The sequence below is a fragment of the Dermacentor silvarum genome, chromosome 5 (genome assembly GCF_013339745.2).
Source record: "Dermacentor silvarum isolate Dsil-2018 chromosome 5, BIME_Dsil_1.4, whole genome shotgun sequence".
Taxonomy (NCBI): Eukaryota; Metazoa; Arthropoda; class Arachnida; order Ixodida; family Ixodidae; genus Dermacentor; species Dermacentor silvarum.
The window spans coordinates 63,231,300-63,247,279 of NC_051158.1; the positions used below are offsets into that span (position 1 = coordinate 63,231,300).

Consider the following 15,980-nt stretch of genomic DNA (forward strand, 5'->3'; position numbering starts at 1 on the left):
AAGACAAACATAATGTTCAATAGCCTGACGAGGGAACAAGAATTCAGGATCGCCAGTCAGCCTCTAGAATCTGTAAAGGAGTACGTTTATCTAGGTCAATTACTCACAGGGTACCCTGATCACGAGAAACAAATTTACAGAAGAATAAAATTGGGTTAGAGTGCATACGGCAGGCATTGCCAGATCCTGACTGGGAGCTTACCACTGTCGTTGAAAAGAAAAGTGTACAATCATTCCATTCTACCGATGCTAACATATGGGGCAGCAACTTGGAGGTTAACAAAGAAGCTCGAGAACAAGTTAAGGACCGCACAAAGAGCGATGGAACGAAAAATGTTAGGACTAACGTTAAGAGACAGGAAGAGAGCGGTGTGGATCAGAGAACAAACGGGGATAGCCGATATTCTACTTGACATTAAGCGGAAGAAATGGAGCTGGGCAGGCCATGTAATGCGTAGGATGGATAACCGGTGGACCATTAGGGTTACAGAATGGATACCAAGAGAACGGAAGCGCAGTCGAGGTCGGCAGAAAACCAGGTGGGATGATGAAGTTAGGAAATTTGCAGGCGCAAGTTGGAATACGCTAGCGCAAGACAGGGGTAATTGGAGGTCGCAGGGAAAGGCCTTCGTCCTGCAGTGGCCATAAAATATAGGCTGATGATGATGATGATGATATATATTGATAAACTCGGCCGCCGGAGCTTGGCGCGACTTGCTCCTAGGGAGTGTGAGGGCGCTGCGGTCGACGCTTGCGCTGTACCGCCGGCGCGAGCGAGGGTCCTTGGAGCGTCTGTGTTGGAAGGGGCCACATTTGTGCAATTTGGAAACGTCCAATAAAAATTGGAATTCGTAGTATCATTAACAAAAGTGCTTACAACCCGCCAGGGTGGCTCAGTCAGCTAAGGCGTTGCGCTGCTGAGCACGAGATCGCGGGATCGAATCCCGGCCGCGGCGGCCGCATTTCGATGGAGGCGAAATGCGAAAACGCCCGTGTGCTTGCGCTGTAGTGCACGTTAAAGCACGCCAGGTCGTCAAAATTAATCCGGAGCCATCCACTACGGCGTGCCTCATAATGAAAACTGGTTTTGCCACGTAAAACCCAGAAAGAAGAAGAAGAAAAGCGCTTACTGATTTTCTATGCTGGAATAGTGAGTGCGCACGACATTATAGACGCCGAAAAGCTGCGCGCAAAGAAATTCACCGGCGATTACAATATCCCCTAATGCGAAATATCAGGGCAGCTGTATACCTATTTTCATTTCGCGATATATTGGCTGGCGCGGAGCAATCTGTCTCGTGGGACACGTTGCAAACGGAGCGAGAGAGAGAGAGAGAAACAACTTTATTTATCCCATCTTAAAGGGAAAGGGGCTGCGAGAAGAAGGCGAGAGAGGTTGTCCTACTCACGGTAGGCCGCCTCTACCACCTCAGTCCACCTCAGGATGGCTTCCTGAAGTTCGGGGTTATGGCTGCGCATGGCAGCCTCCCACAGTTCCCGACTACTTAAAACTCTACAAAGGTGAGGGGGTGGGGAGTGGTTCTTGCGTTGCCACATAATGTGGTTTAGGCCCGCTCTGCTAGCGGGACAAAACTTGCAGGCTGAGGTAGGGTATATTCCAGGGTGAATTTTGTGACGTGAAGGCAGGGGATAGAAAAGTGCGAGTCTGCAGTCTACGCCATAGCACTTCGTGTATGCGTGACGACCGACACATTAAAGGTGGGAGGGTTCGGAGCGAAGTTTGGCGCGACTGCCTTGCTAATCTAGAGATCGCGAGCGCCAGCGCGCGGGTGACGCGCCCGATTCACAGCAGCCGCGGCCGACAAATCTAGAAGACGGCGCGCGCTACTCTGGCGCCATCTCGTAGCCATCGTCGCCGCACCCTCCTCTCCGCTTTCCACCTCGCGCCTTTCATCCGCCGCTGCGATCCGCGTTCGCTTTCATTACAGTGTACTTTCATCTTTCGCTGTGCCCGACGCTCGCCACAATACGGGCGCTTAAGAGCTGCGCTTTAATAGCCAAACCATGTCTGGAATGAACCACTTCTGGTAAATCTACCTGCGTTCAACGATTGAGGGGTAAGGGTGAGCCGACATTTAGCTAGTTGTAGGGTGTGCGAACTCACCAGCGTCAATATTAACCCTGAGGCTGTCCCAAAACAAATGCCCAAAAGCACATGCTAGCTCCTGTATCCTTAGTGACCGGAATTATATTTCACTAAAGAGCACATCCAGTTTACCCTCCTCCGTAAATATCCTGTGCAACGTTGTCATGTATGACTCAGTTCCAGCAAGACATTAGTTTTCTTATATTTTGAACCGCATCACCTTGTTTTTGAATGAGCAAACTGTGGTTCCATGAGCAGCTTCGCATAAGGTCTGGTAAGTTGTGCCCAGATTTTATTGAGAGGACATGTGTAGTTCAAGATGCGAGTTATATATATTATGCGAGAGACACACTGTTCTTAAAACTAAATTACATAGAAGCTCTCAATCGTGATTCTAATCACTCATGTTGCTCAACCAAGTATAGTATACAGTGGAATAGTAAATAATGAATATGCGTTAGGTTCTCCACTATAATAGAGAGCCTATAATATAACGTAAACGTAACAGTATATCACTGTACCTCTGAACTGTACACTGTATATTGCCTTTTTATAAAACGCAGTTCCTGAATTTAAGAATTGAAAATAACCCTCTATTTACGTACCTAGAGATTATGGCCTTATCAGAAGTTCTGAAACAGAAAGAAATATGAGCAATGTTAATATCAGCAAAGATAGGTACCCGTTAGGTTTACATGGTGGAAAATTGCGTCGGTTACTACTGTTGACTTTTTCTGTTTCTCCTAGCTGCATCGTGTCATTTATATAGTTTGTAATATTTTTGACACTTTTAATGCCTATCATTTTAGGCTATTTCAGCTATGTTGAGTGTATCTGTCCTTTCATTGACTTTTCAACCCGATTTTTGTTCTATGGTGCTAGGCGTAATTGAACACGTGTCATAGGGGCTTTTTTAATACCAGCAGCCTGACGCTTCAGCACTAAGTTACGAAAGCTCGTATGACGCGGGACAGTTATACGTAGCGTTGGCGCACACTGTCACGGTACGCAAAAAAAAGAGACTTCCAGAGAATTTTACAGTGGCGCCGCTAGACGGCGAAGCGTGAACAGCAATGGCGGAGGCGACACCTAGTAGTGATGACGGCAGGCTTAATTGCCGTAATGCAGGGATGTGGGGCTAATGTCGCTAAGTAAATATCAAAAGGGGTTGCCGATCTCTGGAATGTTTCAAAGGAAGTTCAAATCACAGTGCGCATGGTGCTGGTGCAAGGACAATGCTTGCAGTAAAGAGGGAGATTTACACGCTAGCTAAGGCAATAAATTTTAAGGTCATTGAGACCAACAGAGGAGTGCACCCATCAGGCCATGAAGGCCCTTTTGTGGGTGACGGGATTGATTTGAGCAAGAGTGTTTAAAAACCGGTTGCACATCGATTGACGGCGCAGACAGTAGCTTCTTTAGGTATGCTCCATGCAAATAGGAAGTTAGATTAAGTGTTGAATGTTGCGACGCACCATCAATGAACAGAATTAAAGCAAGAGGGATTATAAAAAATGTCACAGTTTCGCCCTAAGGGCGAAGCAATTGATGCGATAGCAACACAGCAATGTCATACGAAGTAAGGTGAGCGGCTTTGGTAGCAATATGAATTGTAGTAAACATGAGCTGATTAAGTAAGCAGGTGTGCTGCGGCGTAAGTAGACCGACTTGAAGAGAGACTCGATGACCACGAGAAGGCGCGTGTGAAACGGTGGTGTTGATGAGAAGCGCTTCCCGTGGGCAGCGCGTGCGAAGGGACACACCTGTAGCGCTGCACTGCCGACCCGGGCAGCATTGCATGTGTAGCGTGCGTTGGAAAATGTGGCCCGACTATTACTAACTGATTGAACAAACGTGGTGTGAGCGCGCACAAGCAAACATGAATAGATCACACTGAATGACTGCAGACAACGACTGTCAAAACGCTGGCAGCAAGCGCATACGCCGCAGCAACGGGCGAAGGTACGTGCAGTCTATCGCTGCAACGGAAACTGAGCGGCGAATGCACGGCGCATAAAGGTCAGAGCCGTGTGGAGATCAGCGACGGTGCGAGCGAGCGACGAGCGCGGTTGTTGGCAGAGTAGAAGTGCGCCCCCCCCCCCCCCGCTCCCTCCGGCGCTGGCTTCCTGCTTCCTTGCTTGCGCGTGGGAGATTGAGTGCGTTCGCTCTCCGTGTTAGCGCGCGTCCCCGCACGCTTCCGCTCGGGCATACGGCGCGCGGCGAAGATTTTATCTATAGGGAACCTCACGGCGACGGCAACGGCGTCGGCAGAAAACCTGTTGAAGTGTCCATATAATTGCTATCGCAATAAAAGGCTGATAACCATGGAGTGTTTCATAACCATGCAGCCTAGTCGCAAGCAGGATAAATGGCTGGAAATGCCAACGCCGCTGAATAACGAAGCATCCAGCGGGTAGGTCTTCTAAGAAGACGATGCGCTGCGGTGCATTGGAGACGTTATTAGTTATAACGCCGACACAAAAAAACCTTGTCCGGAATCAAACAGATCCAGCAACAGAGAAGCGTGAGAGATCAAAATTTAGTGTAGAAAGCTTTTCCCGAAAAAAAGAAAAAAGAAAGCTTAATAGAATGTACCTAATAACACTGCCGCCGGACTGGATGAAATTCCACTAACGTTAATCAAACAGCTTGGTCTAAGGACGAAGGAATTGCTGAGAAATGCCACAGAGAAAGTGTATAAAACAAGGAACATGCCGTTTGGTGGCGTGAAAGGAAGATGAGCCTCATTTAGGAATGCAAAAGTATAAAAAGAAGGCGAGCTCGCACAGGTCAGTTATATACAGTAATGTCGCTTATATAGAGAATGACAGTGCCAGGCATAAATTAGAGTTGTCCAATTGGCTGGACAAAATTGACATATTTGGGGAAATACAGGATGGATTCTGGCCAGATAGACGCTTCGAAGATAGTATTTATGTACTAATTCAATACATAGCGATTTCAGTACCGTGCAATAGGCCTGTATAGGTAGCATTTCTCTCTCTCTCTCTCTCTATCTATATATATATATATATATATATATATATATATATTGACACGTATACATGTTTATCTTTCACCGGTGGCCGCATTCCACCGGCTAACAAATGTTAAACGTTATCGCTCGGCGCAGGACGCGCCTGTATCGGAAGTTTCTAGAACGTTATCGATGCTTCTTTTCGTTGCCTGTTTTCACCGACGCTTATGTTATCTGATTGTGTGACCGACGCGAATTGTCTAGAACTTTCTGGAAGACACGCGGGGATTAATCTGGAACCTTCGATGACTCAGGTATAAAAGCCGACGCGTCTCGCCGCTGATCAGATTTCGACGACCGCCGACTGTGTTCGCCGCTTTCGTTGTGCTTCGAGTGTAGCTTGCTTTTGTGGGCACAGGTTTGCCCAATAAACAACCAGTTTCGTCATACACAGTTTTACTACTGTTTACTTCAGCGTCACTACTACGTGACATCTGGTGGAGGTGCTAGTGCGTTCATGCAGCGAACGCCCCCGCAAAGCCGTGATCCAAGCCCTAAACCGGAGGACAGCGCCAACGTCGCCAAGGACCAGCGAGCTAGCCGTAGGCAGCAAGGACTTCTGCCGGAGTACGGACTTTTTCCCGAGAAGACCACAGCGACCAAGAGGACAAAAGTCACGACCTCGGCAGCAGCTACCATGACAGCCCCTGCGCCAACATCTGCAATCGTGATGCAACAACCCAGGGAGCCGCCGACTTTCCGCGGATCGCCATGTGAAGACCCCGAAAGCTGGCTGGAGGCTTACGACCGGGTCGCTACGTTCAAAAAGTGGGACTGCGACGACAAGCTGCGCCATGTTTACTTCTCGCTTGAAGACGGCGCCAGAACCTGGTTCGAGAATAGGGAGCGTGCACTAACAACCTGGGACCTGTTCCGAGCCGCATTCCTGGACACCTTCACGAGCGTCGTCCGTAAAGAAAGAGCTGCAGCCTTGTTGGAAAACCGTGTACAGCTCCCGAATGAGAGCATCGGTATGTACACTGAAGAAATGACTCGATTATTCCGGCACGCCGACCCCGCTATGCCAGAAGACAAGAAAGTTCCCTTGCTCATGAGGGGAGTTAAGCAGGAGCTATTCGCCGGACTGGTGCGGGATCCACCAACGACAGTCCAAGACTTTCTCTCGGAGGTTACGACGATCGAGAAAGCACTGGACATGCGCAACCGGCAATACAATCGCCGTTCGACGCCACATTACGCCGAAGTCCAAGGACTCTCCCACGACCTACGAGACACCATCAGGGCGATAGTACGCGAAGAGCTACAGAAGTTGCTACCGTCGTCGCAGCCTCAAGTTGCTTCCATCGCCGATATCGTGCGGGAGGAAATACAGCAATCGTTAGGACTTCGCCAATCGCCGCAACCCGAGCCGGAAGCGATGACCTACGCCGCCGTCGCCCGTCGTCAAGGCCCCCCTCCGCGCTCGCGCCAGGGCCCCGTAACGCCGCAGTTCCGTCGTCCACCGCCGCCGCCACCAGCACGCCCGCCCGTCACCCAGCTCAGTTACCAAAGGAAGACGGACATTTGGCGCGCCCCTGACCACCGCCCGCTCTGCTATCACTGCGGGGAAGCCGGCCGTGTCTACCGCCGATGCCCATACCGCAAGATGGGCCTACGAGGGTTCGCCGTCAACGCGCCGCGTCCAGTGCGGGGTGAACGACCGCGCGACATCGCCGACTACCTCGCCGGAGCCCAGTGGCAACCCCGACGACCCTCACGCTCGCCGTCACCAGGCCGCTACATCTCGCTGCATCGCCGTCAGTGCACCGGTCCCACCCGGGGCCGATCTTCCAGCCCTTACCCGGGATACTAAAGGCAGCAACCGATGGAGGTGCGGTTGCTGTACGACGCAATGCCGAAGATCCTCCGCCGCCGACGACGACGACGACGATTCGCGAATCATCACGACGAGATATCAGCACGCCGCCTAGCAACAGCCTTGACAGCACTTCGCCGCCGCAAGAAGACCGGCCGACGCGACGTAGCAGCAGCGGAGCAAGCCGACGGAGCCGTGATCCGACGCCACGACTTAACCGTAATGCTAGACGACGGTCTACCGACTTAGACGTGCTCATCGATGGTCATAACGTCACCGCTCTCGTCGACACTGGCGCCGACTATTCCGTCTCCAGTGGCGCGTTCGCCGCCAAGTTAAAGAAGGTGAAGACGGCCTGGCAAGGACCCGATATCCGGACAGCGGGAGGCCACCTAATAACGCCGGCTGGAATCTGCACATCGCGAGTCACGGTAAACAACCGCACTTACCCGGCGAGCTCCGTAATCCTGCAGCACTGCTCCAGGGATGTCATCCTAGGCATGGACATTCTAAACCAACACGGTGCAGTCATCGACTTAAGGTCCAAGTCGATAACGCTTTCAACGTACAACGCGATACCACTGGATACAAGCATAAGTTACCATGCCTTGAATGTGCTTGAAGAACAAGTCATCTCCTCGCTCCAGCGTAATGATTTCCGTCGGTACCGAAGTGCCTGCAGGCATGGAGGGCATCATCGAGGGCGATCATCACTTACTGCTCGACCGGGAAATTGGCGTCGCTAGAGGCATAGCTGAGCTGCGTGCAGGGAAAGCAAGGGTGATGCTCACGAACTTCAGCCCCGAATACAAGCACATTAACAAAGGCACCACGGTCACCTACATCGAAGAAATAGTACAAGCCAGCAGTGCTTTCGCCTTCACGGATTCCAGTGCACCTGCAACGACGACTATAATACCTGAACCAACTTTCGACGTCAATCAGAACCTTCCCAGGCATAAGAAAGAACAACTGAAAGCTCTGCTCCTGCAATAGAAGGACTGCTTCTCGTCATCGTCAAAAGTTCGACAAACCCCTGTTGCAAAGCACCGCATCATAACCGCCGAAAATGTCCGCCCACTCTGTCAGAGCCCGTACCGAGTTACGGCGCGCGAACGCGAAGCCATAAGGCAACAAGTCGACGAAATGCTACGCGACGACATCATCCAGCCGTCCAAGAGTCCGTGGGCATCCCCCGTAGTATTAGTGAAGAAGAAGGATGGAACCCTACGTTTCTGCGTCGATTATCGTCTCCTCAACAAGATCACGAAGAAGGACGTATACCCCCTCCCACGGACTGACGACGCCTTGGATCGACTCTACAACGCAAAGTATTTTTCGCCGATGGACCTAAAGACCGGCTACTGGCAAATCGAAGTCGACGAGAGGGACCGGCAGAAGACTGCCTTTATAACACCAGACGGACTGTTCGAGTTCAAGGTCATGTCGTTTGGTCTTTGCTCGGCACCTGCGACTTTTCAACGCGTCATGGATACAGTACTGGCAGGCTTGAAGTGGCATACTTGCCTCGTCTATTTGGACGACGTCGTTGTGTTTGCCTCAAGCTTCGAAGAACACCTGCGGCACCTTGAAACAGTTCTTCAAGCAAGTCAAAACCTCCGGACTCACTTTAAAGCCAGAAAAGTGCCGCTTCGCATATGAGGAGCTCTTGTTCTTGGGCCACGTCATCAACAAGTCTGGAGTGCGCCCCGACCCTCAGAAAACTGCAGCCATCTCCAACTTTCCTCCACCGGCCGACAAGAAAGCAGTGCGTAGATTTCTTGGACTGTGCGCCTATTACAGGCGCTTCGTCAAGGACTTTTCACGGATCGCCGAGCCACTGACGTACCTCACGAAGGGCGACGTCGAGTTCAAGTGGGATACGCCGCAAGTCGAAGCATTTGAAGAACTCAAGCGACGCCTGCAATCGCCGCCAATACTTGCGCATTTCGACGAAAACGCCGATACCGAAGTCCACACCGACGCAAGCAGCGTAGGACTCGGCGCCGTTCTTGTGCAGAGGACTGACGGACTAGAAAGGGTTGTAAGTTACGCTAGCCGGTCGCTATCGAAGGCGGAAGCAACTTATTCCACAACAGAAAAGGAGTGCCTCGCCATCATCTGGGCTACATCAAAGTTTCGTCCCTACCTCTATGGCAGGCCCTTTAAAGTTGTGAGCGACCACCACGCCTTGTGTTGGCTAGCTAACTTGAAGGATCCTTCAGGTCGCCTCGCACGATGGAGTCTTAGACTTCAAGCATTCGACATCACCGTCGTTTACAAGTCCGGGCGAAAGCACTCTGACGCCGACTGCTTGTCTCGCACCCCCGTAGAACCGCCGCCACAAGACGACCAGGATGACGACACTTTCTTGGGACCCATCAGTGCTGACGAATTCGCCGAACAACAGCGAGCCGACCGCGAACTAAGGAGCCTTGTAGACTACCTGGAAGGCAAGACCGTCATTGTGCCGAAGGTGTTCAGGCGGGGATTGGCGTCGTTTTTCTTGCAAAACGACATTCTCCTAAAGAAGAACTTCTCGCCCCTCCGAGCCAACTACCTTCTCGTGGTACCCTCAGCATTGCGTCCAGAGGTTCTGCAAGCTCTCCATGACGACCCAACGGCTGGACACCTCGGTTTTTCCCGCACGCTCGCGAGGATACAAGAAAAATACTACTGGCCTCGCCTCTCTGCCGACGTCGCCCATTACGTAAGGACATGCCGAGACTGTCAGCGACGCAAAACACCGCCGACAAGGCCAGCCGGACTTCTACAGCCGATAGAGCCACCTCGCCGACCATTCCAGCAGATCGGGATGGATTTACTGGGGTCTTTCCGACGTCTACGTCCGGGAATAAATGGATCGTCGTAGCTACGGACTACCTCACCCGCTACGCCGAAACAAAAGCTCTGCCCAAAGGCCGTGCCGCCGAGGTAGCCCAATTCTTCTTTGAGAACATCCCCCTGCGCCACAGTGCCCCAGAAGTCCTCATCACCGACAGAGGTACGGCCTTCACAGCTGAACTAACTCAAGCCATCCTGCGCTACAGCCAGACAAGCCATCGCCGGACCACCGCCTACCACCCGCAGACGAATGGCCTCACCGAGCGCCTAAATAAGACCATCGCCGACATGCTGGCAATGTACGTCGACGTAGAACACAAGACGTGGGATGCCATCCTTCCGTACGTGACCTTCACATACAACACGGCCATGCAAGAAACGACGCACATGGCGCCGTTCAACCTGGTCTACGGAAGGAAACCGGCAACGACGCTTGACGCCATGCTACCGGATGTCTCCGACGAAGAAAATCTCGACGCTGCCACCTATTCGCAGCGTGCCGAAGAAGGTCGACAGCTCGCCCGCCTGCGCATCAAGAACCAGCAGAGAAACGACAGCCGACACTACAATCTTCGACGACGCTACGTCGAGTACCAGCCCGGAGACCGTGTTTGGGTCTGGACTCCGATACGCCGACGAGGACTTGGCGAGAAACCGTTACGACGCTATTTCGGACCCTACAAGATTATCCGACGGATTGGCGCACTGGACTATGAGGTCGTGCCAGACGGTATTTCGCAATCACAGCGGCGCCGCGCACGACCTGAAGTCATCCACGTGGTGCGTCTTAAGCCTTTCTACGCCCGCTGACGAACTTTTTTGTTGCTTTGTTGTTTTTGTCCCTTTCTGTACGCGTGGTTTTGTTTTCGCTTTCATGTTTGTAGCATCGGGACGATGCTTTTTTAAGGGGAGGGTATTGACACGTATATATGTTTATCTTTCACCGGTGGCCGCATTCCACCGGCTAACAAATGTTAAACGTTATCGCTCGGCGCAGGACGCGCCTGTATCGGAAGTTTCTAGAACGTTATCGATGCTTCTTTTCGTTGCCTGTTTTCACCGACGCTTATGTTATCTGATTGTGTGACCGACGCGAATTGTCTAGAACTTTCTGGAAGACACGCGGGCATCAGGGATTAATCTGGAACCTTCGATGACTGAGGTATAAAAGCCGACGCGTCTCGCCGCTGATCAGATTTCGACGACCGCCGACTGTGTTCGCCGCTTTCGTTGTGCTTCGAGTGTAGCTTGCTTTTGTGGGCACAGCTTTGCCCAATAAACAACCAGTTTCGTCATACACAGTTTTACTACTGTTCACTTCAGCGTCACTACTACGTGACAATATATAGACTGGGGGCATTTATTGCGCATATCTTTTTTATCTGTATATTATCAACCTCATCCTACGTTGCTCGATCCTCATCTTCAGGTCTGTGTGATCATCATCATCTTGTGTACGCCTTGGCCGGTTCGCTGCTGAGTACTCGGGCCGAATAAACGTCGTGCCACTGGAGACATCATAATATATACATATTCTTACACGGTCCTGCATTCGGTCACAGAGCAGTATATAGCACAAAGACATCTTAAAAAATTTTAAATAACGCAATAGAAAGTACTACCTATTGGGTTATTCAAAATTTTGTAAACATGTCCGTGTGCTCTATATTGCTCTGTGACCGAATGCAGGACCCTGTACGAATATATATATATATATATATATATATATATATACATGTGCGAGGATGGCTGCCCAAGGCTCCCTAAAAGTATTTTGTGCTATTTGGGGTGAATTTTAAATTGCGGCCGTGATTGGCAATCCCATGCACCATGAGGCAAGGATGGCCTCCCCCCACACCAGTGCAATTGATTGGCATATCTGGTTGGCCAGGTGGCATGACATATGGGGCCGGATGGCCCTAGATATGGGTAGGTATTTGTCTGGATTTTTCTGTGTAGCCGAACATCCTCCACTGTTAACAGCGGCGAGTTGTTGGCGCAAACGACATTGATCTTCTAAGACATCGCATGCTAGCATTTGCTTGCTGTTTCCAATTGGGGTGCCATTCCTTGCTCGGATGGAAGTCTCGCGTGCAAGAGCGTCTGCAGCTCTTCCTCCACCTTGGAGGTGGCCACCTGCCGGATAGTGAAGCTGGCTGAGCGGTGCTTTGAGAGTCTATCCAGCCAGGTAGAGACTACCAATGTGTGCGTGTGCGAGGGGGGGGGGGGGGGGGGGAGTCGCACCACTGATGGTACCTGGCCGATCACTTCCTAGTAGATCTCTACCTGGCTCCCGATTCTAGCGGTGGATCGGCTCGCGAGGCTGGTTAGTAGGAGCTCCCCGTGAGGGCGTGCCCTGCAAAAGAGACCCGACGATACGCTGACGATACGCGCGCGAGGACCTTCCCTTGCCCGTCCCCCGGCGCGTGCCCGCTCCTAATGGGCGCTGCCTCACGTGTTACGGCCGTGCGCATCACTTGTTTCACCAGTGGTCTATTCTTAGGCTTTCGCGACGCTTTCGTTCACCTGCGCGAGACGCTTTTTTTTTTTTGCGATGACACCTACGACGGCTGAGGGCACCGGGACTTGTGAGGCAAACAAGCTTAGCTTGAAAGCTCTTGTTTGCTCAAAGTTTTTAAATATTATTCTACTGCAGGTTGTCAAAATTGAAGTTTATCCCTTGAGCAGGAAGCCCATAAAACCGACTCTGCTTTTTATACGCGCTTCTGTCATCATGCCATCACGAAATGTCAAAAAACAAGTACTTACCTCGATTACTGGGGCAATAACAGTGCCGTATCAACCTATGCGCTGGTTGTGGCAGCAAGATAAACTCTGCTTTTTCAGGCGCAGCCTGTATTATCTCACAAGTGTCGGTGCCGTCAGCCGTTGTAGGTGTCACCACAAAAAAAAAAAAAAAAACGTATCACGCAATTGTAGGAAAGCGGCGGGAAAGGCTAAGAATAGAGCGCTGGTGAAACACGTGAGGCGGGCGCCCGTAACATGTGACTGGAGCATCCAATCAGGAGCAGGTGCGCGCCGGGGGAAGGGCAAGGAGAGAAAACGGCCTCACGCGCATTGCGTTGGGTCTCCTTTTCATTGGCTCTTAGCCGTGCTCCCTCAAGGGCTGCAGCAGATAGCACCAGCCTTTCCTTTTCTCATAACGAACCACTTGCGAACTTCAGTGCACGTTCGGCAAACGGATGGCAAGGCCACGCGTTGCTCGGTCGGCGGCGGAAGAGGGCGCTTTCGAGAAAAAACGCCGTTAGTGTCGCCGACAGCAGGCTCGCGGTCGCCGTGCGGCTCCTGCGTTCAAGGCAGCCCAATCCCAGGCTCGCTTACAGCGGCAGGCAGCGGATCCCACGTTAAAAGCCCGTCTTACCGAAGCCCAGCGTCAAAGAAGGGCAGCGAACCCCCCGGCCAGAGAAGGCTACACGGAGTTTTCAGGGTATATATATTTTTCTATATACGCTCTTTTGAGGCGTACATGCTCCCACGTGAAGGAGAATGATGGAATTTGCGCCATGCAATTTTTTTTGGCGCTATGCCTTCCTTGATAGCAATCATTCATGTATAGTAGCCAGAATTGATATCTGCGTGCTTGAGTATGTATTCAAGTAAATATGACTGACACTCCAATGCTACTTCATCTGAAGACGTAATATGGCTTTCACGATGTTCTTCTTTTGTAATGTATAAACGTAGTTATCGCGGAGCCTTTAGGGGCACGACCTGAAACTATTGCAGTGTTGCGGAAATTGATACTCAGGAATTATGAACGTGCGTTCTTTACCAACGCACTATACGCATTATGAGCTACAGTGTACGAAAGTTGCGCGATGATTCAGAAATAACGTGCATCACTATATCCTGCAAATCGATGAGAACCGCTTTCATGAAAAAAAAGCTGTTTGCAAGTAAGTACCCTTGATGGAGCTTCTTGTAATTGTATTTAAAGAATACCCGCGAAATGCAAAAAAACGCTTAACCTTGCCCTCGGCCGCGTAACGCTTGAAACAGCGAAGCTAGGCGATCGTAGCCCAGCATTTTCCGGAAGTGCGCGCGAACTTTTCATCTTATCACTCATGATTATGATAATTTTTTTCGCGCGTCTCGGACTTACGGCTGTCACTGCGCATTGCATAGCGCAGCTTGCAACACCGACACCGCATTCCAGGAGACCCGCTCCGTTAATTCGTCTCTCTCTCCATCTCATGGCGCGGAAAACCTCTTCACCGTCGGTTGAGGTGTCCTCTATTGAGAGACAGTTATCGCGCTGCACTTTAACCCAATCTTTCACCCTTTCCAACAATAATCTCTCTCTCTTCACCGCGCAGAGCACGAGCGTACGAATGCGCCAGCTGTGGACGAAGACGACGACGCTCGAACGCAGTCTTATGGTTCGCGTAAATGCATGTTCTGCAAGCGCGGCTGCATAGCCTAGTGGTTACGACGCTCGCTTTGGGCTCGAATTCCGCCTCGGGCTCGAATCCCGCCTCGAATCCCGGGCTCGAATCCCGCCTCAGCAAGAAAGTTTATTTTATTTTCTTTCTCGGTAGTTTCTTGACACGCATCACAAATTACGGCTGGCTTAAACAGCTTTGTTGTTAAAGAAACAGTTATCTGCTCACCAGCGTTCAACAAGCCGATATATTAAAACTTTTTGGTGTCGTGTAGTAAACCTCATCCAGCACCCGAAATAGTGCTGCCGCTCGCCAGCAGGCTTACAGGTAAACATTTATAAAATAAGAAACTGACAGCAACCTTGTGGGTGTTGCATATGGTTTGTTCACAGGTGAGAATAAAAATTGTATAAAACAATTTCTATAAAAATTTCTAAATAATAGAATATGGGCGCGAAAATATTCCACCTCATTTGTGCAAAATCCTTTGACTTCCATGCGTGAAACTTTGCATGCCCTTTGTAAAAAAAAAAACATATTGCTGCGCCATAGAAAGCACAACTCGCCCACGATTAGGAACTAGGTTAGCTGGATATATTTATGTTCGCCGTTTTATGTTTGCAATTTGCGTGCTTAGGTACTGTAAGAAAATAGTGATCTTCCATCGAAATTACACCATTTTCCCTCTGACGGCCGCTAGGTAGGCGGTAAATTGAGTGTCATTCACGTTTTCTTTTCTTCTATTGATCGTACCTGCTACCGCATAAGCGATCGCCCACTGTAAAAGTGTGTAAGTTGGCACAGACTAAAACGTTAGCCGTCGATTACTATGTTTTATCTCTTATTGACATCTACACCTGCACTAAGGTTCATATTTATTTTACAGCGTAGCGTAAGCTGTTATGGGCTCATTCCGATAGCCGATTCGGGGCGCGATGATGCCGCCGCCGCCTCGTAGCCGCTATCACATGCGAAAAAAAGTACCCGCTCTCCGCCGGGATCGAACCCAGGCCCGCTGCGTGGGAGGCGGACACTCTACCACTGACCTACGCAAGCGCTTGCTATCCTAGAGCGCGAAAATATACTATAAACGCGCCCTATTCAGGCGCGCAGGCGCAGACGACGATATGCGATTCAGACTAGAGCACTGGGGTGCTATGCAGGATGCCCCGAGTTTGGCGAAACTCGGGATCTTCACGAGCTCTGGCGACGCCCCAAGATCAAAGAACAAATGGTAACAAGACGAAGTTTGTCCATCAGCACACCTACAATTTCATTGGTTTATCTAGATTCACTCTGGGTGGCTATTATCCCTTGGGCGTTGCCATATGGGCGGTCGACAAACTGGGGCTCACGTGATCATACGGTCGGTACATGGTCGTGCCATCTTTCACTTGTTTGTCGTTCCACCGAGTGCAATACAGGCACAAGCAAGTTATAAAATAAATTCATTTAGTACAATAATATTAGTCACATTAACGTGGGTTGTAAGCATTTTAATGTTTCCACGATGTACACGGAATGTGTATTAGACTAATTTGTATTGAAATACGTTTCGCGTTATGCCACGAGGGGACGCTCGCCGCCCTCTTTTTTTTCTGGATTCGATTGACACGGCTCGATACGTGCTTGCTCTAGCATTTCCGAGCACCGATTGGTGTGCGCTTGCTTTTCTCACTGGGTTTCCAACAGATCGCTCGTTGCTCCTTTGCTCTAGATTGGATTGGTGCGGCTCGCTACGTGCTTGCGCTCCCATTTCCGAGCAGAGATTGG

General features: G+C 50.7%; 1 protein-coding gene across 1 annotated transcript in view; it reads right to left on the bottom strand.

Annotated features, from left to right (window-relative positions):
- LOC125945650 (uncharacterized) overlaps positions 1 to 15,980 on the bottom strand; it is a 58,438-nt gene that overhangs the window by 27,245 nt on the left and 15,213 nt on the right. The window contains exon 3 of the mRNA XM_049667858.1: positions 2,713 to 2,739. Within this exon, the coding sequence (XP_049523815.1) occupies positions 2,713 to 2,739 (27 nt within the window). The remainder of the gene's footprint in view (positions 1 to 2,712; positions 2,740 to 15,980) is intronic.